Source organism: Siniperca chuatsi, linkage group LG5, assembly GCF_020085105.1.
Source record: "Siniperca chuatsi isolate FFG_IHB_CAS linkage group LG5, ASM2008510v1, whole genome shotgun sequence".
Taxonomy (NCBI): domain Eukaryota; kingdom Metazoa; phylum Chordata; class Actinopteri; order Centrarchiformes; family Sinipercidae; genus Siniperca; species Siniperca chuatsi.
Window position 1 is genome coordinate 23990763 of NC_058046.1, and position 27967 is coordinate 24018729.

The 27967-nt window shown below is 37.8% G+C and overlaps 2 protein-coding genes across 2 annotated transcripts in view; one reads left to right on the top strand and one right to left on the bottom strand.

Moving 5' to 3' along the window:
- The window catches only part of hsd17b4 (hydroxysteroid (17-beta) dehydrogenase 4), a 29031-nt gene extending 4224 nt beyond the window's left edge, over positions 1-24807 (top strand). The window contains exons 8-25 of the mRNA XM_044197901.1: positions 1620-1807; positions 4881-4972; positions 5185-5209; positions 5336-5464; positions 8738-8841; positions 14705-14817; positions 15008-15131; positions 15308-15359; positions 16501-16572; positions 18206-18309; positions 18409-18474; positions 18877-18946; positions 19113-19219; positions 19997-20083; positions 20217-20303; positions 20513-20651; positions 21411-21538; positions 22546-24807. Coding sequence (XP_044053836.1) covers positions 1620-1807; positions 4881-4972; positions 5185-5209; positions 5336-5464; positions 8738-8841; positions 14705-14817; positions 15008-15131; positions 15308-15359; positions 16501-16572; positions 18206-18309; positions 18409-18474; positions 18877-18946; positions 19113-19219; positions 19997-20083; positions 20217-20303; positions 20513-20651; positions 21411-21538; positions 22546-22635 — 1777 coding nt within the window. The 3' untranslated portion in view covers positions 22636-24807. The remainder of the gene's footprint in view (positions 1-1619; positions 1808-4880; positions 4973-5184; positions 5210-5335; positions 5465-8737; positions 8842-14704; positions 14818-15007; positions 15132-15307; positions 15360-16500; positions 16573-18205; positions 18310-18408; positions 18475-18876; positions 18947-19112; positions 19220-19996; positions 20084-20216; positions 20304-20512; positions 20652-21410; positions 21539-22545) is intronic.
- A 3-nt stretch (positions 24808-24810) lies between these two features.
- Positions 24811-27967, bottom strand: part of LOC122876927 (dmX-like protein 1) — a 56406-nt gene continuing 53249 nt past the window's right edge. Inside the window, 1 exon segment of the mRNA XM_044197900.1 lies at positions 24811-27912. Coding sequence (XP_044053835.1) covers positions 27670-27912 — 243 coding nt within the window. The 3' untranslated portion in view covers positions 24811-27669.

The window sequence follows — 27967 nt, forward strand, 5'->3', positions numbered from 1 at the left end:
TTGGTTATGCTGTGCTGTAGGTTAATCTCTGAACAATTTGAGCACTATTTAAATTGATGACTCTACAAGAAGCAGCAAAGACGTCTATGCAGGCTCATTTTATTCTTCCAAGTAGTACAGCATACAAACTTCAAATATCCACTGGTTTGAAGTTGTAGAGTTGAAGGTGCCACTCAAGATTCTTCACCTCTGGAGAAGCCTCTTGAATGAGAAGCGAAATATTCAGTGGATAAGTTATATTGACTTGAAGCAGTGAAGATGTATGCTGATATGTATTGGTCATGTTTTTAAGGAGCAAGCAGTCCCTTATGGAAGATTTGTTAACAGGCCTTTCTTACATAAGGCATTTTGACTTGCCAAACACAGGTGCAACTAATAACATTAACGATGGCTGCGTCCTGGAACTAAACTGAACACCTGCGCTTTTGCTGCCATGACAAGTAAAAATGTGTGCTGTGAAAAAGGCCTATTGAGGTTTGCATGTTTTGAATTATAATTTGCAGAAGAAGGTCGCACAACCAGCTTTGCTCCCGTGTTACTCCAGGTAGCAGATGCCCTTCACAAGTGCACACAAGGTGTTCTACATAAATGGGGGAAGACAGTGGTTCATAAACACTGAAGCAGCATTTTGCAGAAGGTTTCACTGCATTGAGCTCAAGAAGGGCTTATTATTGAACAGAGCAGAGAAGAAAACAGTTGCAAATAATGCAGTTGGTTTTATATCAAGGTTTTGATGTGAAAATATTCCCTAATTTTATAGAGACAAACAGAATAATCACGATCATTTCAGAAATGATGTATGTTTGTATGTAACCTAATTTTTTTTTTCTGTAAAGGGTTAAAATTATCAGTAGAAGCTTTCCAGTTGCCTCTATAAATAGTGTGAACAAGGTGTTTTATTTCAATAAATGTGAAAGGAGGGTTAAAGGCTGTCAATATTTCCTTCCAATTTCTTCTGGGTTTTGCAAATATATTCACCCTCATGCTGCCCGCAGTAAAATTTGTTTCTGATTGCTCTGATTTATGTCTACATTCTCTTGAGAGTAGGGGTGTTTTCTCCTGTGCTTGCTAGAGGAGGGAAGTGAAGGAAAGCACCAGGACTTAATTCTTTTTGCTTATATTCAAAATTATATTGTAAACTTTACTCTCACCTGGCAGATAACTTGAGGTTAGCTACGTAACATTAACTAATCCTGAAGTTCAGGCCTTCTATCCCAGTTAGAGAATGAATTGTGTTGGTGTACGTTCTGCATGAAATTACTAGGACAATTGTATGTGCAAGACTGTGTGTCTGCTGTGCATACATGAATTTATTCCTGCATATGGCCTGTGCTCACAGTTGTAAAATGTTCAAATAAATGTATTATGTGCAGTTTTGTATCTGTGATAAAGTTGTTTTGTGTGTGTGTGTGTGTGAGAATGGGCTAGCGTCACATGACTAGATGCTTACATATGCGTATTCCTGTGTGTTTATGCATGCATGAAAAGTGTGTACCACAGATTATCTGTGTGTGTGTGTCTGTGTGTGTATATGTGTCAGGAGGGGTGCTGTCTGTCTCTCCAATTACTCTATACCGATGCTTGTCACTGACTTGTTGCCTCGGATTGTCTGTGGCCAGAATCATCATGACGGCTTCAGCAGCAGGCATCTATGGTAACTTCGGCCAGGCCAACTACAGCGCTGCCAAGCTGGGCATGCTGGGGCTGGCAAACACCTTGGCCATCGAGGGAAGCAAGTACAACATCCAATGCAACACTATTGCGCCTGTTGCTGGGTCACGCCTCACAGAGACAGTCATGTCCCCAGGTAAGCAGAGAGATTAAACAACATACATAATTGCAAGCAACTGGTCTGTATAATGCCTACTGTGGTGTTCTGCTAGATATGTGGGTGCACACACGCACTCTCACATATACGCATTTTTTTTGCCAAAATAGGCAAATAGATTTAACCACAGCTTCTTTTTTTTCTTTTTTTTTTTTAGAGCAGCTGCATAATGTAATTCCTATGTAATGTTGATTTTTCAAAATTTGAGGCAATAGCACTGCCGTTTGACATGCAAATTTGTCATCTAATATTCAAGAGCTGTTTTAAAAGTGCTTTAAAAGTTTTAATGTGTCAGCCCTTGATTTAAACAGGCAGTCTGGCCTCCTTATTTTACTGTAGTTGTTAGCTGTGCTTCCAAATATTCACAAAAATGTGAGTAAGTATGCTAACATACATTTATATTTTTCATGTTAAAAATATTTAAGACAGAAGGTAATGCAGCATTGGACACCCAGAGTGAACACAATGAAATGTACATCAGAACAGCTCATAAACATGGGATACTCTATGTTGCATATGAACATTATATTAAACAAAAAACTAAAATATCAACCTTCAGAATGACAATTTACAGTATCAGCGATTTTTAAAGGTGTGGTATGGAAGTTCTGGAGAAATCCAATACCATGACAAATACCATGATATAGAGCAAACAACGACAAAGCAAGTAATATATACGACAGCAAGTAATATAGTGTTAGCTAGGTTGTGGGTTAGCAAACTGTTGCTACAGTTGCTGCTGCGAAGCTAACAGCGAGAGAGGATGAGATTTTTCCCAGAGCCAGCACACCCGCTCCAGACAGCGATATTCACAACTCTCCTGCTACTTTAGCAAACATCGCAACAGCATATCTCGGCAAACTAGAAAGTAAGCTGAATGTCCATGGGCAAGTCATTTAACGTTACCTGACACACAAATCATGGCTGGAATGACTGGAATAGTGTTGTGTGGCTTGGTCCGAGCCACTTTATTTCCCATTTACAGAGCCAGGGCTGTGTACAAACACTGGAGTTTTTTTCAGCGCACACACAGAACTGACAGCTAGCGGACCATGAGGAGATATTCGCTGAATTTGACAAAAAGATGTGTATCATACTTATTGGATTAGAATCGCATACCCAACCCAAAAATCAAGGAAAAAACTATTTAAATCGTCTGGAGGATCTCGTAGGCATTTCCGGTGTTTCCCTTGAGTGGTTCCCATCCTATCTAACTCATAGACATTTTTCTGTTAGTATAGGTGATTCTGTGTCATCCTTGGCTCTTACCCACTATGGTGTCCCCCAGGGTTCAATTTTAAGTCCCATCCTTCTCTCCATTTACATGCTCCCTCTGGGCGATATAATACGAAACCATAACATTCAGTTCAATTTCTACGCCGATGACACGCAACTCTACCTGCCATTCAAACCCAGTGACAAAACCAGCCTACAAACCCTTCAGAATTTCTTAGCAGATATTAAAAAGCGGATGTCTTACAGTTTTCTCCAGCTTATTAACAACAAATCTGAAGTCATCCTCTTTGACTACTGCAACTCCTGGTACACGTCTCTCCCAAGAGTCTCTCCATAGCCTCCAACTCATAACTCATAGAAAATGCATCACATGATGCAGCAGGTCTCTTAACCGGTTCCAAAAAATGTGACCATGTTATGCCTATTTTAGCTTCTTCACATTGGCTACCCGTGTCTTTTTAGAATAGATTTTAAAATGCTTTTAATCACTTTTAAGGCCCTGTCTGGTTTGGCACCCCCTTACATCTCAGAGCTGCTGTCCACTTATGACCAAACGTGCTGCCTGAGAACCTCAGGCAAAACTTTATCTGTTCCAAAGTCACAGTTAAAAACTAAAGGTGACTGTACATTTGCTGTTAGCTCCCATACATTAGAATACCTTGCCTGAGGAGATGAGGTGTGCAGAATTGGTGCCCCATTTTAAATCACTCCTCCATATGTATGTACAGCACTTTGTAACTCTGCTTTTGAAAAGTGCTATACAAATAAAGTTGTTGTTATTATTGTTGTTGTATTATTATTATTATTATTAAAAAGGCAATCATTTTTAGCATTGCCTGCTGTGTTTTAAAAGGATTTCATGAGCCGGGGAATGTTTTTCCAACCCACCAAACCTACTATCTGTAAATGTCTATACTTCATGAACATATTGTGCTGTGACTGCAGCCTTGTTCACAGGGGTATTAAGTGACAGATTAAAGGAATGGTTTTGTTGCCCTGCCGTGCTGGTCTACAGTAGCATCTGTCACCCTGTGCTGTGCCAACTGTCACAGGAAGGCCTCACCTTAGTAAATGACTTGGTTCCATATGTTGGCTTTTACTGACTCAGGCTTTTCTTAAAAAAAAAAAAAAAAAAAAAAAGTCAGTGCAGTGAAACAGAATGTCTGTTCATTTACCACCACATTTTGTTGATCAAAGGGTACAGATATTTTCAGCGCACATATGGTATTTGGTGTTAAATCTTTAATTGTCCATACAGGGAATTAAAAGCCTGTGCTATATTTCTTTGACTTCAGTCCAACATGTTTATGAACATATTATTAGTACTTAAGGCTCCTTTTGTTTAAATACTGTATATTGTCTGGCTTTTCATAAATGAAGAGCATGATTTCAGAGTATCTTGATTCATCATACACATATTGTATACTTTAATACTATTTAGATATATACAAAAATATAATTAAGGGTATATCCCCCATACTATACACAATATAATATGCTGATAATATATTATTTTTTACCTATAGTTCCTTTTGAAAATGGTTAAGAATAAACAGCAACTTGTAATTTATGTCAGTTAGCTCTGTAGCAAGAGAACAAATGCTTGAGGCCTGTCTAATAACTCAGACCATGTACTTGTAGTATTTTTAAAATGAGCACATTAAACAAACACAGCATCATTTTAATGATACACTAACTACCAAACAGATACACTGAAGCAGAAGCACCCTGTTGCTCTTGAGGACAATTGTATAACAAATGTGTAATAAAAAGAAGCTCTGCTGTACTGTATTTGTATATGTTTTGTTTTATTTAGACCTTTTGGCGTTTCTGAAGTCTGAGTATGTTGCTCCCTTGGTCCTCTGGCTCTGTCATGAACAATGTCAAGAAAATGGAGGACTGTTTGAGGTATACAGAAAAAAACCCACGTTCTTTCTTTCTCTTCAGTAAGACTAGTACGGTCTCACTCCAACTGTGCTGCCTGTAGCTTTGTGTCTATTTTTTTTCTTTTGTCATTGAGAACAGTAATGTACCATTGATATATTCAGTTTCCATAAAGAGACAATATTTTTTTAATATCCGTGTGTTTGCTCATCTGCTCATGTTTCATCTCCTTTCAGGTTGGTGCAGGCTGGATTGGTAAATGTGAGTACTGTTTTTTTCCTGAGGAAATGTCTGTATGCATCTATGATATTCATTAGCCCCTGGTTCACTAGTACTGTATGCGTGTGGTTTTCACTATGCAATGACCTCTTTTATTTGTGTGTGCAGTGCGCTGGGAGCGTTCCCAGGGCCACATTGTGAGACAGAAGAACCAACCCATGACTCCTGAGGCTGTCAGGGACCAGTGGGACAAAATCTGTGATTTTACAGATGCCACTAAGCCTGCTAGCGTACAAGGTCAGTAATGCATTGGATTGAATACACGCTCACATACACAATAGCCTACAAAAACACATGTATTGTGTGTACAAAGTGTACATACTGTACATGCACCCTTACACTTGCATGTGTACTCACTCACATACACACTCTCTCTCTCTCATACATACATAAGAAACATATAGTAGATGAAGGTTTTTTTGTGGTCTGTATCTTGAAAATGTAAATCATGTCCTTTTATCTTGAATGTTCATTTATTCATTGTGAACATGATAATATCTCTTAAAACCAGTGACCCCTGCTCAGAGTTGAGATGTTACTAAGGCTGTTTTCACACAGATGTTCATAACCCTGCTGGTCTGCTTAAACTCATTCTGTGTTGAGTCAGAGTGATTCAGATTGCAGATCACTGCAGATCACACTGAATCTAATTAAAACTATCTGATACTTACCAATGAAGTAACCATGGTCATTGTACAGTTTGCTAAGTGGCCTTACGTAGGTTAACTCCCTGGTACTCTGCAACAGTTATCTTTCATGTTTAAAAAAAGGATTTTAGCAATCGGACAGATCTCTAGCTTCTTTAAAGTACTTGTCTAGTGTAGCGTACTACTTCAACAATTGTTGGTGGACAACAATTGGTGTAAATTCAACTTCATGAATCCTGCAGAAACCCTCTTCAAAAAATGCAGGCAATAGTTGCCATAAATTGTAACTTAAAGTAAAGTCAAATACTCCCAGTATTAAGGTTGTATTGAATTTTTTTTTCTAGACTATAATGTCAACAATACAGATTTTTCAGTATTCCAGTGATTCACACCAATTTCAAGAATAATGCTGTTTAGCCAAATAGAAAGCTAGAAAATTGTGTTTGTAAATTAAATAAAGGAAGATTTTGATCTTTGTTATGGGGCTGTTGACAGCTATTTTAGTGTGACAGTGTGTGTTTGACTGTTAGGATTTGAGGATTGTTAGGATATGAGAAGAAAACAGAAAACTTTGTAATTGTTAGTGTTTATATTCATTTGGGACATGCATATAATTAAACAGTAATTATATATGGAGTGGAACAGAAGGCATAATCAAAACACCACCTTTGGAGAGCTCAAACACATTATTTCAGTGAAGAACTGCAATTAAGAATGAGAAAAAAGCGCATGGTCAGTGTAGTCGTCATGTAATCACACTGTTTGACTGTGCTTTTGTGAGAGTGAGATCCTTCTGAAACAACATGAACTCAGCCAGTCAGTTTTCAGCCAAATGAGCCCTTTTATTATCAGCTTATCTGTATTTACAGAGAGTGTGGTAACATAGAGCGAGGACAAGATGGTGTTAGAGATCAAGCGAAAAAGGAGGAGAGGTGAAGGTGAACACAATGTTGCATGAACAAGCCTAGTGTTGTTCCTGAAAGGTCTCATGCAAACAAGAGGGTGGCAAATGTTGATTATTGTTTCTCTCCGCCTCCTCCATCCCTCTCCACGCTCTCAGATGTACATTCGAAGAAAGGGCGGCGGTGTTAACATTAACTGAACGAGGGTGGCAGTCCCACAGGGCTCTAGCTGGCCTCATTAGCATGGCTTTGTTGTGCCTCCTCATTTGTAGCTTATTACAGAGACTTGTTGCTGCCTGTGTTTTGTAACTGCCTTCCACTGAGTGATGGTAATTAGTGGCTGCGGTCTTCCTAGTCTCACTCTGTTTCTTTTCCTCCATTGTCTCAGCTGTCTTCCTTTTGTTTGTTTTGACTGAATATGGATAGGTATTCATAGTTTGTGTTACCTGGGTGGATATATTTATATTCTATTTTTAGGCAATCTTTACGCAAACTGAGAACACGCAGTGTGGACTCAAAGTCTTAAGTATGTAAACAACCAATATTAGAATTGAGAAGTGGTCATGTTTATTCTTAATGCATGTGGATCTCACATCCATCCATCCATTTTTAAAGCTGCTCCTGGATCATTATGTGTTAGATTGAATTTCTTATTGTGTGTTAACATCTCCCTGGAAGTCTATTTAACTTGACTTTGATCCATTTAACTTGAGATTAAAATTTTTTTGGAGCTGTCAGAGCAAAAAATCCTTAAGCCTTTTCCTTCAAAAGTGCAGGATTAATGATGGTGATGACTCTTCAAGATGGACTCCATACATGAACAAATTGTCAGATGTGAGGGACCCTAAACTTAGCACCAGTAGAGAAATGTTGATATAATCATGATTTTAGATGAAAGGATCCACATTCAGCAGTTTAGTCTTGACAATAAAGAGTCAGATAAAGTTACATCCTTAAGTATAAATAGAATAAAATTGGTACTCTTAAATAAAGAACCAATCCAAATTTAGTTCAATTAAAAGTTTCTGGCTGATATCCAACCAATAAAGCACGAAAACATGCCATTTAATAACAACAATTTGTAGAGAATTGTCATTAAACACTTAAATGTAAGAAATGTACTTAACTTACTTATAAGATCTATACATTTGGCTTCATACGCTCAATTTCTTGATGGGAATATGTTTAAAGGAAAAGTTCGACATTTTAGGAATTGTGCTTATTCACTTTATTGCCGAGAGCTAGATGATACCACTTTCATGCCTGTGGGCTAAATATGCAGCTACCGCCAGCAGCTGGCTTACTTAGGTTACAAAAATCCTCTGTGCAAAAATGTAAGTGATAAACGAAACATTGGTGGCACAACCCCCCATAAAATGCCAAATTGTTGTTTTTACAGTTTGCTTTTGTACAGATTAAACAAACATGTTAATCAATGAGATTTAGAGTTGCTGGTAGCTTCATATTTAGCGTACAGACTTAAGAGTGGTATTGATCTTCTCATCTAACTTTCTGCAAAAAAAGCGAATAAGTGTATTTTAGAAAATGTCTAACTTTTCCTTTTTAAGGAAAGTAGTTTCCTCAGCTTTAGATTAACTAATGTGCAGCTGCAGTAAAAAGTGCAGTCGAAGTTAGCTAGATGAGAATTAACAGGATAATTTCAGCCGGGTAACACAATGTTAGCCTGGATTAGTTAAACCACATATGAAGAATTGTTGCCCAGGTAAAGTCAGCTGATGGGTGGATTGTCAATAAGCTTGTTTACAGAGGCAAACACTATTTGCATAATATACAAGTATCTCTGGATTTCTACATGTACTCTGGCATCAGAGATTTACATTCCTAAGGTGTAATGGGTGGCACTGATGATGAATTATTTCATCTGTTACCTCATCTTCCTGTATTTCACTGTCTTCTTCTGGTGTGCTTTCACTCATCTGTCATCTCTCACCTTTGTGTAGAGTCTCTACAGTCAATTATTAGTGTGCTGTCTCGAGTGGAGTCGGAGGGAGAAGTCTGTGCGAATCCAACAGCTGCTGCAGCCTCGCCTTCAGGGATCAATCCTGTGAGTAGAGGCGGCTATTACTGCTTTTTTTCTTTGACAGTAATGTACAGGGTATTTGCAGGTCTTGAAAAGTCTTACAAATCATTGAATTCAGTTTCCTAAAAACAAATTAAATAAAATTTTGTTTACAAAAGTCTTGAATAGTTTCTCTTGCCTGCTGTACACAGTAATAGTTAGTTAGAAAATGTATTTGTATCCAATTGCAGGCTGTTGACTCATATTGGGCAAGTTTTAGCAAAAACTTAACTTAAATGTTCTAGGCCATATCGGCCATACTGGTTTTCCATCATGCTTTCATACTTTGGCTGGTGTGATTGTGAAACAGGTGTTAGATTTAATTCTATGCGGCATTAAAAAGACCTTAAAAAATTGAAAATTTAACTTGGTGAACTCTGCAGAAACCCAAAAACATACGCAAAGAAAGAATTCAACTTTGTGTCTGGAGTATAATTTTCCTACACCTGACCCTTTTTTTTTTTTATTATTATTTTTTTTACCTACACTGTTTTCTCACTGCATCTTACTTATCCCATTCCCCTGTCCTCCTCCTTTTGTCATTTTTCCCTTTATTATTTTCTGGCCTCTGCAGTTCTTAACCTTATTTTCACCACTGTTACTTCATGTCCATCAATGTTTTTCTCCACCTCATCTGCTTATACTCTGTCATTCCTTCTACTGAGACTGTAGTAGCGACTGTAAAGTTTGGTTGATAATGACTTTTGGAAGTGTAGAGCTGTAAAATCTCAGACTGTTTCAAACATGGCAACTCATGACTCTTTCAATATCACCACACTATATATTATTCAGGGACATTAATAACCTCAGCAAAGCTCCTACAACATACATAAGTACTTTGTCTCTTGTAAATATGAAATGGTGATACACCAGACAATTGCCAACCTAGATTATCTTTTAAAATGCGATGTACAGAAGACGTCAGAGCACAGTAGTGCAGCGACGGCACTCTGGATGGGTGTTCCTTCACTTCACTGTGTTCCCTATCATTGAATCACAGAAAGTGAACTGATTACAGCTCACACATGGCTGAGTTGCTTAAATAAAACATTGAGCCACACAAGTATAACTGTATCACATGAAATAATTATCCACAGAAACAGCCCCCATTTTCTGTTCAGCTAGTTGTAGCATGCAGTAGTGAGACTACATCAACAGATTAATCTGTATTTGTAATATTACTTAAACAGATGACTGAACCCTTCCCTCACTGTGTCTAAAATCCCCATATATTTAGAAACTGTCATTCTGAATTGTGTTGTCACCATATTGTAAAAGAAACGGTTGATTAAGCATACTTAATGAATGAAAGTTTAATCAGGATGAACGCTTCGTTTAGTGCAGTGTGGAGTCGGGTGCAACATGTATCGGTTAGCTTATCAGTATTGGGCAATAATTGCGTGATACTCAGAGCTGGACTGAATAATGCACAGTGGGGTCGTCCTAGTGATTACGATATACACCACATAACCATAATGTCCCTGGGGACCTTTGATGCATGCTATACCCTCCTCTCTCCCCATCTTCCCTGTCTATATCAACGCTGTCAAACTGTCAGTAAAAAGGTGAAAATGCCACCAAAAAAATTCTTAAAAGAAAGAATAAATATGTGTGTTTGGCTATATTTTGATAATGTTATCTTATATATCTCAGAACCTGATATTTTGGTCTGATTGGGTTTTATTCTGTCAAACAACAACCTACAAAAAAACAGTGGTGGAAAGTACATTTACTCAAGTATATCCAATTTATGTTACTTTATACTTCTACTCAACTGCGTTTCAGAGGGGATGTACTTTTTACTTCATATATTTAAGTGCTGTAGTTACTAGCTACTGTAACATACAAAACATATGATCAACTTAGATTAAAGGCCCCACATACCCTCACAGGTGTTTTCGGTTATCATGTCCTTCAGTTATCATGTATCATCATGTACTTGTATAAGAATGAAGTTGTAAATTGCCCCACAACAAAACTAGTAGGAGAGCCCCTGCAGCCCCTGAAAAAATACTTTTTATCTTGTTGCACATGACAATAACTTGTGTGTACAAATTATCTTGTATGTATAAGGTAAAAAAATAGATCATCTTTTGGGACTTTGAAGGCTCCATAATTTAACACTGAAAGAATTTCGAATGCAGGACTTTTACTTGTTTACTAGTTTACACTGTGGTATTGTTACTTTTACTTAAGTGAAGCATCTGAGTACTTCTTCCACCACTGCAAATAACACACTTCACAAACAAAAAAAAACAAGAGACACAAATTCAGTCCAACATGCAGAAACAAAAATTAGAAAATGAAATAAAAAACAAACTATAAATAGCATATAACACTAACAAGGTGTTGGGCGTAAAATTGAAGCATGACGCAGGATAAAAATGTGTTCTGCTGTTTCTTTTGTTTTAAATGCATCATAACTTCAGTAATACTTCTTGGTAAACTTAACTTTAATATCAGTACCCATTGTGAATCTCAGTCTTTAAGTCTATGTATGGTAGTAACCAGATATGAACTTTTTTTAAATGGTATATGACTCACTTCTACATCCTGTGAGACATTAATAGTACTCCCTAGCCTGCTTCAATAATATCATGATTCAGTACCTAAAATGTTAAATGATGTACACTCTCGGGTATCAGTGTCCTCTCCACTGTTTCTCTTGCAGGGGTGTGTGTGTGTGTGTGTGTCTGTCTGGGTTGGAGATCTGGAACAGAGTCACAATGTAGCCTCAAGACAAACATCACCATTGTGTCCTCAGCTGACTTTGCTTTGTGCTACATTTGTGTGAATTTTGTATATTTGTGTAGCGCTACACACATATGGTGTGTTAGTAGCATTTGTGTCTTTGTCCTTGTGGTTGTGTGTCATGCAGTTGTATTCTCTTGGTGGAGTGTTTATGGAATTCCAAGTTTAAAATGTATTTACGTGTGAGGTATAAATGTGGCAACAGTATTTATATTAGTTAATTAGTAAGTTAATTTTTATTTCCGTGTCACACCAATATACTATAAACATCAAAAATACAGCAAGACATCTTCTGGTAATACTACGCCAAAAGGAAAACATCAATGATATCATTATATTTTTTTATATATATATATATATATATATATATATATATATATATATATATATATATATATATATATATATATATATATATATATATATATATATATATATATACATACATACATACACACGTTTTCAAGTAGAGCTAAAACATTTGGTCAATTAATTGATTCGTCAATCGACAGAAATCTGCAACTATTTTGATAATTGATTAATCATTTGTCATTTTTCAAACATTTCAGACATTCCTTAATTCCAGCTTCTGAATTGTGAGGATTTGCCGCTTTTCTCTGTTTTATTTATAGTAAAATGAATGTCTTTGGGTTTTGGACTAATGGTCGGACAAAACAATCAATAGGAAGATGTCACATTGGGCTTTAGGAAATGTGATTGACATTTTTCACCATTCTGACATTTTGTAGACCAAACAAGTAATCAATTAATCGAGAAAATAATTGGCTGGATAATCGCTAATTAAAATAATAGTTAGTTGCCGCCCTAATTTCAAGTAACAATAAATTTCAAATAAATTGTACATCAAGTAGCAGAAGAAAGAAAGAAAACAACAGTTTTAATACATATTTTTGGGGTATTTTTGTCTTTTATTAAATAGTCTGTAGTATAGAGCAGACCTAATAACGTCCCTGGCCGGACTCGATCCGTGGACGTTGCAATTAGATGGTCAACGTCTTAAAACCACTAGGCCACCAGGATGCCCCTAAAAAGAAACCACTTTTGCTACAAGCCTAATTTTCATCTTGATAAAGGCATTTTTTTCCTCATCACCCCAAGTAACTGACTAACTTGACTTATACCTACATGTACCACCACTGCTTTTTATTTTCTCTAGCTCCTCAACTGTAGCTTTAATCTCTGTGTGTATGTGTGAGAGCATATAATATCAAATCCCCAGTATAGGGATGTTGGAACGGTTCAGAAAACTGAATATTTCCCACTTCTGCATTTAAATACAGTTTTAATTTAAAAATAGGCCAGGCTTTATAGAGAGTTTTGACCAGCTGACAGGTGGTGCTATGTAGAGTGTGAATCACACCATTCTGCCAAGCAATATTGTCTTGAACAATAGCTCAACACAGTGGTCGTTAATATGCCAAATGAGTAACCGCTGTACTACTATGACAGGATATTTGAATGTGACTAAGTCAGATTTGAGGGCCAGCAATACTTCTTTATAGATCGTTCCTCTGATTTAAGAATACTACTTGACATAAAGGAACCAGCTGAACTATGGCTTGTACCGATGGATTTAATATCCTTGAAAGTTCACTAGGAATCATCTTCCCCTTCATCCCTTTTCCTGCTCCATTTGACCCAACCACTTAATGTAGTAGCACATGTCCTCTATGTGGAAGTTTATTTGTTGTGTTTCTATGTTTCTAATACACCCTGTAATACTACTACTGCTACTATCAAAACAATAATGAACGATCAATATTTGTATAGAGCAAAAACAGTGCTGTAACTACCACTGAGGATACTGAGGCCCTCTGTATTTTTTCTGGGAATTTTGGGATTTTAGCAACCTTGGGGGATTTCACATTCTGCAATTAAAACATTTTCTAGGCTGCTTTTAGTATTTATGAACTACTTAGTATTGATTACTGTTGATTACTGCAATGTTCAGGAGTTTCAGCCCATTTTCAGGCTGCTCGTGAACCGAAGTGGGAGCACAAATCGAACATCGCTCCATTTCTGGCCTCCCTGCCCTGGCCACAAGTCAAGTTCAGGATCTGTTTAAAAATTTTGCTGATCACTTGCAAAGCTCTGCCTGGTCGGGCCACTGGAGTACATTTCTGAACTGCTGATTCCTCTTAACTCTGTGAAACCCCACAGGTCCTCAAACTAATGACTGCTGATGACCACAGATCAGATTAAATCAAACAGGCTTTTTGCTGCTTTGTAGATTGAATCTTGTGTCCTACCTGTATTTAAATTTTATTTTTTTGCTTTTAGTTGCTCCTTATGTCTGTCTTTCCTATCTTCTTCTTTTATATGACTCTTACAATATATAATATATTAAGTTGTAAATCACTTTAAAATGCTGATTTATTTTAAAAATATTTATATTATTCCTCAGTGTGTTCTTTCAGTGCTTTTACTGTTTTTATTGTCTCCTAACAAGTCTAAGAGCATCCAAGGTATTAGGCGCTGCGGTGCTTTGAGCTAAATACAAATGTTGGCATGCTAACATGCTGATGTCAAAACAAGTTCATACGTGATTATGGTGCTAGAACAGTTGAGACATTTCACATAAAAACATGAATGTCAGCCTCATGGTGGCGCTAGAGGAAAAGTCAAGGGATCATTAGGAGTCATTAGGATTCATCATCTGCAGACTATGAATGCCTGTACAAAATTTCATGGAAATCCATCCAATAGTTGCTGAGATGTTTCAGTCTGACTGACAGTCATTGCCATCCCTAGAGCCACACTGCTAGCATAGCTGAAAGGTGCTCTATAGACAAAGATTCATTCATTATTTATTCTCTTAGTGTCTATGTACCACCTATATAGCATGGCAAGATTGATTAATTCACTCTGACTGTATGTGTAGTGTTTATTAAAGCATTTGTATTCAGGGGTTGAGCTGTGAAGCTAATCTACCATGATATGAACCTTATTACTTTTCTGCAAACCCTTAAAATTTAATATTCATTTTCTCTGTCTAAATTACAGGATAACGTGCCCTCAATATGTTATGTCAAAAAGCTGACAGAGTCAACACTAAAACCCTCTCCTCTCCTCTCAGACTGAGGCAGTGGGACAAAAACTACCACTGATCACGTTCACCTTCACCCACACCCAGTGTGTCCTCTATGCATTGGGGGTCGGCATGTCCACCAAGGACCCAGACCATCTTAGGTGTGTATCTGTGTATGTTTGTGCTAATGACTGTAACTTCCCTAAGGGGTCAACCTGTGTGAAATTGAACTTAAAGAAATGATAATCACTGTGCTTTTACCTAAAACACTAAACCCCAGGCTGACAAACACATCTTTCTTATGAAAGTGTGATTTTTCGCAGTTTAGTAACACTTAACATTTTCATGTAGGTTCCTGTATGAAGGCCATCAAGACTTTGGCTGCCTTCCCACCTTCGGGGTCATTCCCGCCCAGGCAGCCATGATGGGTGGCGGGCTGAGCTCAGTCCCTGGACTCAACATAGATTTTACACAGGTTAGAAAACATACATATAATGACTGAAATGTCTGTTGTGTACATATGCATATTTGAATCCATATGGTAAATTTCAGTCTTGCACACAAGAAGTAATAAACACATTACTCATGCTAATGAGGCTTTAGGACTTTTGTATGATTATATATGACAGCTGTTCTAATGTTTTGTGTCAGGTATTGCATGGAGAGCAGTATCTGGAGCTTTACAAACCTTTACCAACCTCAGGTATTTCGTTCTCTGCTATTAAAGTACATGCGATTTATTATATACAAGTACTTAGTGTAATTACTGTAGATTTTACATTATAATAAGTGCAATAACATAATTTTAAAGCCTCACTGAATCATTCTACCAGGATTCATGTTACTGTATGCACGTAATGTCATATAACTGGGAGCAGTCTGAGTTTAATACATCATTTAGACTTGAAACTGAGTACCTCTCCAGGTCTTTGCAAGCCCATTTGCACGATTCCCCCCAAGAATAGGATCTCTGATTTGGGCCAGTTTACCTGTTAATGAGAGATTTTTAACAGTATGATTATATATCCTATAATAAGATGTCCATACTGAGGGGAAATTACTACATATGGACCAGCCTGGCCCCAGTTCGTGCCTCTCATGCATTATAAGAAAGATTTTTAACCTATTTGCCAAATTGTGACTGTGTTTTTTAATTTCCAACAAAGATGTTAGCCAGAAATGACATATTTCCTTGCTGGATTTGTAGAGATTAAAAACATGATCACTTATATTGGTCATTATCAATGTTTACTTTCCATTTTCCACACACAATGACGCCTTAATATTTTTCTTGTGTTACAGAAATTAGGGCTGCAACTAACGATTATTTTCATTATCAATTCATTTTTCAATTGAATGTTTAGTTGTTAGGTCTTTAAAACATCAGAAAATAATGAAAAATGAACATGAACACTTAATTTCCCACATGATATGGTGATGTCTTCCAATAACTTTTTTTGTTTGAACGACCCAAAAATATTCAGTTAATTGTAATGTAAGTTGAGGAAAAATGGCAAATCCTCACATTGGAAAAGCTAGAAGCATCTTAAGCAATTAATCGATTATCAATTGATTGACTAAACATTTCAGCTCTAGTACAAATCAAGCAAGGAGATGTGTTAAGAGTCTTTGAAGATTGTGGAAAAAATACCTTCAAAACTGCACTAAGTGTTGTTAAATGACCTGATGGATTTTTCAAACAGTCAGGGACGCTTAGCTCTGTGACTCAAACATAGTGATAACACATGTGAGGCATAAAGTGGGGCTAGACACAGGCATGACATGATGTACAGGACTTAATTACAATCCATTATAAAATGTAAATGAGTAAAATACCTTTTCAGGTAAACTTACCTCTGAGGCCACCGTAGCAGACGTTTTGGACAAAGGATCCGGAGCCGTCATTCTCTTGGATGGTGAGTTTCTTTTCCCGTAAGGGTGCACAGCTTTTATCATATAGTGTATTTATTCCATATTCATTTGTTTTCATCCCTTTAGTGTGTCCTTTCCTGAACGTTGCCTCTCAGGCTGAATTAATGAAAGTTAATTTACAGTCTGTGACTGCAGGGATTGAAATAATGGACTGAGAACGGCTCATATTTTTGTTTGACAATTCCATAGAGATGGATGATATTAGAACCACTGTGGTCTATAATTAATCCGACTTAAAACAAATAACATGGGACCTGAGGTTCCCTGAGGAATCACAGAGGGAAACTCAATGCTCAGTGTAATTTCTTTACTTTCACTCGAGGAACAGAAGCTGACTGGTTTAGTGTGTATAAAGTTATTTCTGGGTAAGAAGGCACGTCACAGTAATGTCCTGCAGAAGCAGCTTTGTTTGTCTTTATGCCTGGTTATGTTTTTAATTGACCTAATGAAATTAACCAGCCAGTATGTTGACAGGACTCTGGATTTGATTCCTTCTGACAGCTGCTAATTGTCTCTTCACAGTCAACTTCCGTGAGGCTGTTCCTCCTGCTCTAATTTTACTATGAATGTGCTGTAATGAGGAAATGTGGCTGAAGCGGGTGTTCTCTTCACTGTCTTTATTGTTATACATTATGTCACGAGAATTGTGTTGAGTATCATTCAAAGTGATTGCCAAGCCATGTAAACATAACTTAATAATTACGTTACTTTTGCCCGTTTAGCATTCTGAAACACGACGAGACATCAGCCCATAGAGATTCCATTGTACTTAAAACTGTAAAATGAACTGTAGTAGTTTCTCTCTGATGCTAGATTTACCTCAAGTCAGTAGTAGTTAAAATTGATTTGACTAAAAATGTGAAATAGTCAGTGGTGGAACCTAACTACTGTAAGTACATCAAGTGCAAGTACTACTTTATACTTCTACTCAACATTTCAGAGGCAAATATAGTTTTTTGCTACACTACATTTATTTAAAGGTGCTATGTGGAGTCTTTGTGTAAACAAACATCTTTATGTTTATACATTCAGTGTTTCTTACCTAGCTGCTTCCTGTGTATCCTTGAAGTCCAACAAATGAGTTGAATGCATTTCCCTCTTTATTAAGCACTGCGAAGTATCCATGTTTGCTAGCATGCAGTCTTCTTCTTCTTGCCTGCCTTTTGTTGGTTACATGTCTTTGGCGTGTTACTGCCGCTGCCTGTCGATCAATGTTAGGCCTGAAACTGGCGGCAGGAAACTGTATCATGTCTCCACTCGCTTGTGCACATCCACGTGCATATGCACTAAATAGGCATAAAGGCATAAAAGTACCCAAAAATACTTTAAAAAAACTGCTCCATAACACTAGTAGTGTTCAAAAAATGCCACAGAGTACCTTTTTAATAGTTAATTACTTGGAAAATAAAATATTAAATGAAAAACATATGATCACTTTATTAAATTTGGCCATTGTGCTGCATTATGAGTACTTTTACTTTTGATGTGTTAAGTGTTTGATTTTTTTTTTTGATAATACCTCTCTACTTCTGTAGATAGATATATAGATATAACTGCTTTGTATGTATACTTTCACCACGGAGATAGTTTGAATACCACAATCGTGCTGCCTTACAGTAAATACATACAGTGGCGACGAGCTGATCTGCTACAACCAGTTTTCCGTGTTTGTGGTCGGAGCTGGATGGTTTGGAGGGAGGAGAACCTCTGAGAAAGCCAAAGTATGTGTTCAAATATCTGAGTTACTTTACCAAAATGGACAAAATAAGACATCTGGAGTTAATGCTGCCTCATGTTTGATTTTGTTTTATTTCCTTCAGGCTTCTCTGCCTCTACCTAAACGGGCACCAGATGCTGTGGTGATTGATTCTACCACAAGAGACCAAGTGAGTGTGTCTGTGTCTGTGTGGGTTTAGTTGCAGAATAAATCAGTGGAATTGATAATATGTGGGTGAAAATAGGACATATTGTTTTGTGCCTCTGAAATAACCATAACGTTTCAGACAAAATGTGAAGATGCGGCAGAAGTGTTGAACAAGGTTTTAAAAAAAGAACACTGACTCTATGATGCAGCAGAAAGGAAAAAAGAAAGGGGAATAAAAAAAACTAAATCCCTTGAGCAATTTAAATGACTGCAACTGTATCACTTCAAAGACATTCTTATTTTAGGTATCTCTTCTATTGCCTTCATGATAATTTAATTTCATCCCACATCTGTGTAAGGAAAGTTCAGGGGTTCATGAATTAGATATAGATCTAAACAATATCTGTTTCCCCTGCGGTTACAGGCGGCCTTGTACCGTCTGAGTGGAGACTGGAACCCTCTTCATATAGACCCCAGCTTTGCTGCCATGGGAGGTGAGAGTCCGTACATCTATTGTGGCTTGATGGGTGTCGTTTTCCTTAAAAAATGTCTTAATTTAATTTGGTCAGGACAAAATTTTCCCTGGGATTTTAGGTCAAATTATGCGTTTAATCTCATTTATAGTTAAACGTGCTGTACTTAAAAATGCTCTTTGGTCAGGCTTCAAGGCTCCGATTCTGCATGGCTTGTGCTCATTTGGCTTCGCTGCGAGACACGTCCTCAAGCAGTTTGCCGGCAATGACCCCTCCAGATTCAAGGCTATCAAGGTAAGAATTACTTGTGATTTAAACAATGTCTTGCATTTTATGATTCATTGGGCCTCTTGCAAGGACCACTTGTATGAACAGGTTTGTTCTTCAGTGGCACATTTGAGTAATTTGAGAGAATTTGTAGCATTCATCAATGTTCTTACGATTACAATTTTCATAAATCAAACTTCATGTCAAACCATTCCCTCTTTGTTTCCGTCATAGTACGGTTCTGCTTTGATGACAAGTCATTGGTAGCTTACAATGCAATACAGATGCTGCTAAATCTGTTGTTTTCCTCTGCTGATTTCTGACAGTAAGACTTGGACCTCTGCGAAATTCTTTTTTTTTTTTTTTTTTTTTACTCCTGGGTGACATTTTTGTGAATATAACTTGCCCACAAATGGAGTGGAACAGGGAGCCTAATATGGCAATTTGTGTCGATTATACAAATGAGACCTCAGAAACAGTGTCTACAGATGAACAGATGGAATTCATCAGGTTAAAATGATTTACAACAAATTTGTGCCATTAAGAGAATTCAGTGAATCTGACTTCTCATACGACCAACGTTCATGGAAAAAAGTAAGAGAGGTTTAGGATAAGAATTCTAAATTGTGCTTGCATGAAGCCCATTGATGTCTACAGTTTTAGGCTTGCACAATGGAGACATGAGATTAAATGCTTGATAAATTACTGAGCATTCATCAAGTCTGTTTAAATGTTATAAAATAATTTAATTACAGATCCATCAATCCCCCCCCACCCTCCCTTAATCTCCTGTCTCTTTCTCAGGTTCGCTTTGTGAAGCCGGTGATGCCCGGTCAGTCACTACAGACTGAGATGTGGAAGGAAGGCAACAGAATTCACATCCAATGCAAAGTCAGTGTTTAGCATTGGAGTGGACTTCATTCACCATAACACATTTGTGGATAAATGAGTCTGACTTGTCATTTCAGTGCTGTTGTGAATATTCGACGTGTCGTTCTCATTAGCGCTCTTCTCTTTCACCCAGGTGAAGGAGACAGATGTCGTCGTGCTAGCTGGGGCCTACGTGGATTTACATGGCACATCAGAGGCTTCTCCAGAAAATCTCCCTCAAGTACGTCTGTCTGAAAATGCTCCATTCAAAGAACAATCCTCCTCCTTTTCCTTTTTATCAAATTCCTTCATGGAGCCCTGAAGCTCCTTTCCTTTTAGTTCTGTAGACAATTTAGACAAAATTAATTTGTACGTGACAAATTTGTGAGGTGAAAACAGACCTCTAAATATCTTACGACAGGTGTTTCTGTTATTTCTACCTTTGTGTAGGGAGGAGGCCTTCAGAGTGAGCTGGTGTTTGCAGAGATCGGTCGTCGTATTAAAGACTTGGGCTCAGAGTTGGTCAAGAAGGTGAACGCTGTGTTTGGCTGGGAGATCACCAAAGACGGCAAGAACGCTGCACAGTGGAGTAAGTGTACTGAATGCTATACAAACACATGAAACTCAATGTCATTGCATTGTGAGGAAAATATCAGAACGGTTCAGATCTTTGTCTCACAAAAGGAAATTCTTTTTGCAGTCAGGTAGCATAAAAAACATTCGTATAATAATAAAGACCATTGAAGACATTAAAAGTGCTGGTACTGCAGGTACAGAATATAATAAAAGGTTCATCTGATAAAAGCAAGAAAAATATGGATAAGCTAAAATGCTAAGCTATGCGGAGAGCCAAGAGGCAGTTTATGGTATGTCAGAATAAAGAGCATTTATTATGTATATTTTATATACGTGGGATTAATTGAACTTAACTGTTGACATTTAAATTCCCATAGCAACAACTCACTGAGAGGGTCAGGACTGATTCTCTGATGGATTTGTAACACCATGAACCTCCCGTCAACATTACATTTTTATATTGCAGCTCACTGGAGATTCTCGCACTAAATTTGCTGTTGACATTTTCCACCACTTAAGTCTTAACACATCAACTTAGTGTTAGTGTAGCACTGAAGAGACTTAAGTTAATTTAACCCAGATTGACATTTTGCTAACAAGCTGTCAAATAAACCATTAAAACCAGGACTGAATTATCACTCTGAACACAAATGAGTTGTGAAAGCAAAACAGACAAAGCCAACAAACCCAGGGAATCACTGGTCAATTGTTAATGATTTATTCTATCTTGTATCTCTGCCTTCGCTCCCCCCCCCCCACTGTCTTCCTCTAGCCATTGACCTGAAGAACGGCTGCGGCTCCTTGCATAAAGGCCCTTACAGCGGGAAGGCGGATGTGACCATCACAGTGTCGGATGAAGACTTCATGGAGGTGGTGCAGGGGAAACTCAACCCTCAGAAGGTAACACACAAGTAGTCAGACCTATTCAGTCACAATGAATCTCTGTAGCATGTTTAACAAAAGGGTTATTTACATTCTGTGCTGTAAATAGTGTTGTTTTTTTTTTTTTTGCATGTTTATTGATGTGAAAGCCAGATTTATACTGTAACAGTGTATCACACAGTGCCTCCTGCTTTACACTGATGTTTCTTTAAAGCTTTTTGAGCTCACATTGGGAGCATTTTAGCTAAACTTCAGTACAACAGGTGCTAAAATGCTGAAAAGCCTCATATTTTTTACCTGATGTTAAAATCACTTCTTGTACATTTTAATTAAAGTGAAAGTGCCTTTGAATTGCGCTTCAATCTCCCTTGAAGACAATGATCTATCAAACCAAGTTCAGAAAGTACTCAGCGCGGGTAATCAATCGACGCTACTCGCTGTCTGTAGCATGTCATCGTTCACAGGGAGTGGCCATTGCTGTACAGAATTTATATGCTTCCTGGAGCGCTTGATATTGATCTGAGGCCATTGTGTGAGTGTGCTCTTTACAGACAGCATCAGCAGGCTGCGGTGCTTAAGATCCCTCAGGCAGGGTCTTTTCCAGACGATGAAAGGAGCAGCTGGAGAAAGATTAGTAGGCAGAGTTAAAAGCACACTGCTAACTGTCATCCGGGGTCGTCCTAACCGCCATCCTGCGATTGATTTTAGCCGAGGAAAGCGCTGCACATTGTCAGTAGTTCATTTCACCCAATAAAGAGACTTTTCTGCTGTACCTCTCAGCTCTGAATCTCATGAATATGAATGTTATTTCATTATTGTGCTGCCAGAGCGCCATTGGTCACATATTCCCTTTTGCCCAAGATCTGGCTTGTTGCTTTTTCATTTGTATGAAGTGTTGGCCACAGGCATCTTGGCCCCATTTTTACTCCCTGTGTACTTGAAAAAAACTAACAGCCAACCAGCTAGACATCAGAGGAGACTCAAAAAAATAAATGTACTCAAGTGTGTCCTTGTTGTTTTGCTAGGCGTTCTTCTCTGGCAAGCTGAAGGTTAGAGGGAACATCATGCTGAGTCAGAAGCTGGAGGTCATCCTGAAGGACTATGCCAAGCTGTGAGCGCCTCAGCCAACCAATCGGATGAATCCAGGAACTAACCAACCTACCAGCTCTCGCCGTCTGTCTACTTTTCTTGCCCTGATTCGTGTGTGCACTTACATGCTTTGCCTCTCAAAGGAAATGCATGAAGAATTACCCAGTAAGATTAGTACTACTTCAGAATGTATTCGCTCATATAAATTAATTCACTGTAGTTATGAAATGTACAAAAACTCCTTGATCAGAGGTTTTCTTCATTGTATCACATGGATCCAGATATACTTTAAAACTTTTAAACAATGTTTTGTCATGTAGTCAGTCATAGCAGTGAAGAGAGAAGAAGCAATAATTCAGTGTCATTTCAGCTGGTTAGAGTTTACCTGGCTGGGTTCCTGCTAAATGCCCACTCAACACACATTGCCTTTTAAAGATCCAAATAAGAAATTAACCATTGGTTTTCATAAATATAATTCAATTTCACTTAAAAAGTCTCTTTTTCTAAGATATACAATATGTATCACAAGCATCTACTACAGTGAACCAAATGTTTGCCTAACATTGGGTGAATGCACTGCATGAGGTGATAACAATTCCAATCTAAACCAGCTTTAAAGCTCAGTCTGACTTAAGTCATAATTCAGTGATCTGTTATTTCATTCTAATGACTAATTCACCACACTGTCAGAGACAGTTTTATGTACCTGATACTGCAATCTCAACCGAAACTTAATCAGATGTATTAATGTAGAGTTTACTAGTTATGAAAATTATTCACTTAATTTTGAATAATGTCAACGCAATTGTAAAGAAATTCAATGGTTGCTCTTGTACGAAATAAAGTATTTCAGCCTAAAATGTAATTTCTATATGTTTAATACATAATACAGCTCGCCTTGGCCCTTATGGAGATTTATAGTGAGTTTCAGCTCATTGTTTAGCTGTTCGGCCTGCAACTTTACTGTTCTGGTTCACTCTCACTGCTCTCATTGCGTTGTTTTCGGCCGCAGCAGGCAGCTGTTTACAGTGACAAGGCTCTAAAAACCCACTGTACACTACCTGCTCAGCACCCAACAGCAGACACACTTAGAGACTAGCTGGTGAACATAGTGGAGCATTTAGCAGCTAAAGAGACAGACATTTCCCTCAGGAGTTGGTAGAGACCAAAAACAGAGCTATAAGAGTCAATATTAGACTTACATTTGCCTGATGGACGTAAAAACAGGACTCAAAATGAATGATAATGTTGCTCTGCAACTGCTAAATGTGTTCACATTCACATTCAAGTTCATCATATCGACTTAAAAGCTGAGGTTATGTCAAGGTGCAAATACTGTAAGTTGTTGCAGGTCCCTTGTGGAGTCTTTGACCACCAGTTGCACTGTGGAGCAATGTTTTATGAAAAAGTCAAAAACAGTTTTATGTACCCGATGCTACAATCACAACAGAAATTGTTAATCAGTGCAATTATGATGAATGTCAATGGTTTTGTTTGCTCTTTAATGAAAACAGTTATTCAGACTAGAAAACATTTAAATATATTTCTTTAAAATATTTACTATGGACAGTAATTGTTGCAAAGTTTAAATATACTTGTATCTAATAAACATGTGGCTCTTTAGTTTGAGATGAGGTAGGGTTATTTTCCATCATTTACAAGGTCACATGGTTTTCATATGAAATGTACTGCAGACTGGGTAATGGACCTCCAAATGTCAAAACTGGGAAGTAATGAGTACATTATTGTACAGTATATCTCACCCAACCTGTAGAAGCTGTGTGGATGTTCTTATATTTCCCCTAATTTGTGACAGTTTGTAAATGGCATCCCACTGAAGCTGAGACAATGTGAAAGAGAGAACATTGATGTAATGTTTGTTCATCGCAAAAATGCACTGTTAAGATCAATGGTCACCTGTTTTCAAAATTGCAAAAAACATCTGCTCGTGTTACATCATTTTTAAAAATTACGTCGGTACATTTTCTGTATATAATACGTCGACATCTTCATTATAAAATTAGAATAATTGGATCAAATTCACATTTGGAAGATTAAAGAGAAGTCAGAGTTGAATGTGATTTGGTTCTTTTTGATTAAACCAAGTGAGTTTGTTTAATCTACTCACGCAATAGCTACACACTGATCTGTTTGTGATGTGAGTCTTTAAAGGAAAATAAACAGTATTTGGGACTTGACACTTGCTTTGATAAAATTTATTTCATTCTCCTGTAGGAGTACATATAGTTTGGCTTTGATTTAAAAAATAATTTTATTCTCAAGTTACTGCAGAAGTACACACAATCTTCCAACCACTTTTGTGGGTAAAACAAAAATCGCAATGTGTCCACAAGGAAATATTGAGCAAAGAAAAGGAAAGAAATGGTACCCTAATAACAGGGAAAAAAGCAGTAAATAAGATTACATCTGCCTTTTGATCAGTCTATAGTCCTAAATATGAACATTTCATAAATATACCTGTATTTGTACAGAATAATATTCTTCATAAAGTGGCTTTGTCATCACCTACTGTTTATCTACGACTATCTCATGATTATGCAGTCATTATGAGAAGCCTAGTCTAAGGATATATACATAACTGCAATAAATCGGCTTTATCTAAAAGGTTTTCTTCAGTTTATCCTCCCTGAAATCAAAGCTAATGTAAATTTGTTTCCCTACAGCAGCACAACAAGGTTCTATGGGTAGTTAGCCTAATGGATTATACTCCTTCACACTAAACAGCTATAGGACAGTTCGCATGAACCTCTTCCTTATTTATGTGGAAGACACATCATATTACACACCAACCTAGATTACACATTTTCCAAGCATGTACTGACGGCAATGTGCTGCATTTGGATGATATGTACAGAAATTAAATGATAAAAAAAACAAAAAACTAAGTGAAGTTAAGGTAATTACTATAATTATGACAAAGGAACTGGGTAGCAAGTCTGCTAATAAAATTAAGAATACTACAAGGCAAACAATATTGTTTCCAAGGCAGTTTTCAATCATGGTCTGTATGAAAAATTAAAGTTTGGAGTCGATGAAAGGGAAGTGCATTGTTATTGGAATAAAACATTTCCACAACAAAATAGAATACTCATTAAAATGTGTTTAACTGCCCCACCCCAACCCCTTTCCATTGTCAACAGCAAAGTTTCCTGCTACATGTCCTGAAGCTTAATATTGAACATTTCAAAAAACAAAATGCAGCCAGAAAAAGTATTATTCATGGTGTCCCATACCAACGATGTTAAATTAAAGCTACTTTGTGCAACTTAATAATAGTCAATATTATCAGGACCAACTCTAGTACCATAGTACTGTGCCAGCATGGCAGAAGTCCTTTTCAGAGATTAAGGACACTTAATAATAATACTACTGGTTAAATCTAAACTGGGATAAACAAACATCGTACTATACATATTAATCTTATTACCAAAGGCCTGGACTGCTTTATTGACATCCGGCCTTGTACAGTTATATGCATTACACTACATATAATTTAGCCTAATTGTATGTGCAAATAGAGTAAGAGAAATGGCGCATTCAGGTAGTCCATGAAAATTAAGAAAACGTTGTGTAATGGCCCACATGAAAACTCAAGTCACAAATTTCGAAAGATTTAAAGGAATTTTTCTACATTTTGCGAAATACGCTAGATGAGGATACTGACACCACTGTTGAATCTGCCTGTTAAATATGAAGCGTTAGCCAGCAGCCTGTTAGCTTAGCTTAGACTGGAAACAAGGAAACCGGTTAGCCTGGTTCTGTACGGTAACAAAATCCGCCTACCAGCACCTCTAAAACTCACTAATTAACACGTTATACCTCGTTTGTTTAATCCGTACAACAGTCTCTGAGCTAAGCTAACCTGCTGCTGGCTGTAGCCTTACATACCCACTTACGAGTGGCATCAATCTTCTCATCTAACGTTTCCGACAGAAAATGAGATGTCAAACTATTGCTTCGAATTTAAGATGTTTATTGTTTCCACCATTATAAAATCAAAAAGTTTCCTGTGTTCATTTCAAGTCAGGCTGGGAAAGGGCATCATACAAATGCCTACAATTAAAACGTGAAACAATAATAGTGATATGAAATTGACATCCTGTAATCACGACAAACGCCTGGTCCTCTGCGTTTCCAACCACGCTGGCTCATTTGTATTCAAAACTTTATATGGAGCACCAGAATGCGCCGGGAATCCTTGTGACTGGATATAATGTGCTTTGTACGATGCCCACTGGTCTTACTGCATTGTGCTGAGCGGGTTCAACAGTGTCGTACAGTCTTGTGGTGACGTTCAAACCCCTAAAGGGATCACTGATCGTCCCTGTAAGAAACACTGCATGCATTTTATCACCTGAACGCTCCAGCAGTAATTCCAGAAGAGCTCCCACTATCATGACTGCTTTACTAATATGAACTAGATAAGGTGATGCTGTATAGCAAGCTGCAGCTTTAGACTCTTCACAGTCTCTTGTCACACTTGCTCCTTCTGCAGCTTCACTTCCTGTGCAAAAAACAAAACAAAAAACAAAAGGCTCTCCACACTCTGTTTAGTAGACACTGAGATGGCAGTTTGTTTTGGAGAATCTCCAGCTGGGTTTTTGTCTCTCTTTCAGTTTATTCAGATCGACTGTGCCCTAGGTCGTTACCCTGTGCCCACTTTAACTTCCACCGCAGTTTAAAACACTTGTAGAGGGGCTCCTGCGTTTGGTCAGCTTTGATGCCAAATTTGAGTTCATGTCCCACACAAAGCACAGCAGATGCGATCATTTCACTGCACAGTCACACTTGGGCCCCTGGATCAGACGACACGCTCTCTCACTCTGTGAAAGTCTAAATCCTATGAATAATTCCACCTTCATTTACGCTGGTTGATAACACGTGACGTCATTGTTCTGTCATGGCATTGTTCCCCCAAAATTAACCCATGACGGCCACTGTTCCAATTAGGTTTTAAGTTATTTCCACAGCAGTGGTGCTGATTCACTTCACATTACTCAATTAAACTGATTTAACACTTATTCTTTTTCTACATTTGTCTATATGAAGAACTTGACATCGTTCTTGAGGTTGCCGTGGTTGTTGTTGTTGTTGTTGACAACACTGAAGCGGTTGGGTAGGATCCTCATCTTCATGGTTCCATCTGCGCCGCAGGAGAAGATGTGGTTGGTCGGCCCCACCTCTATCTGCATGACGCCCGTGCCGAGGTTCCTGAACAGCGACTGGCGAGCGTGTTCGTTTGGAAAGGTGTAGAGTGGACACTGTGTGGTCAGGCTCCAAACCTGGGGAGTCCAGGGAAGAAGGGAACAGTTAATGAACCGAAGAGTTAGCATAGAG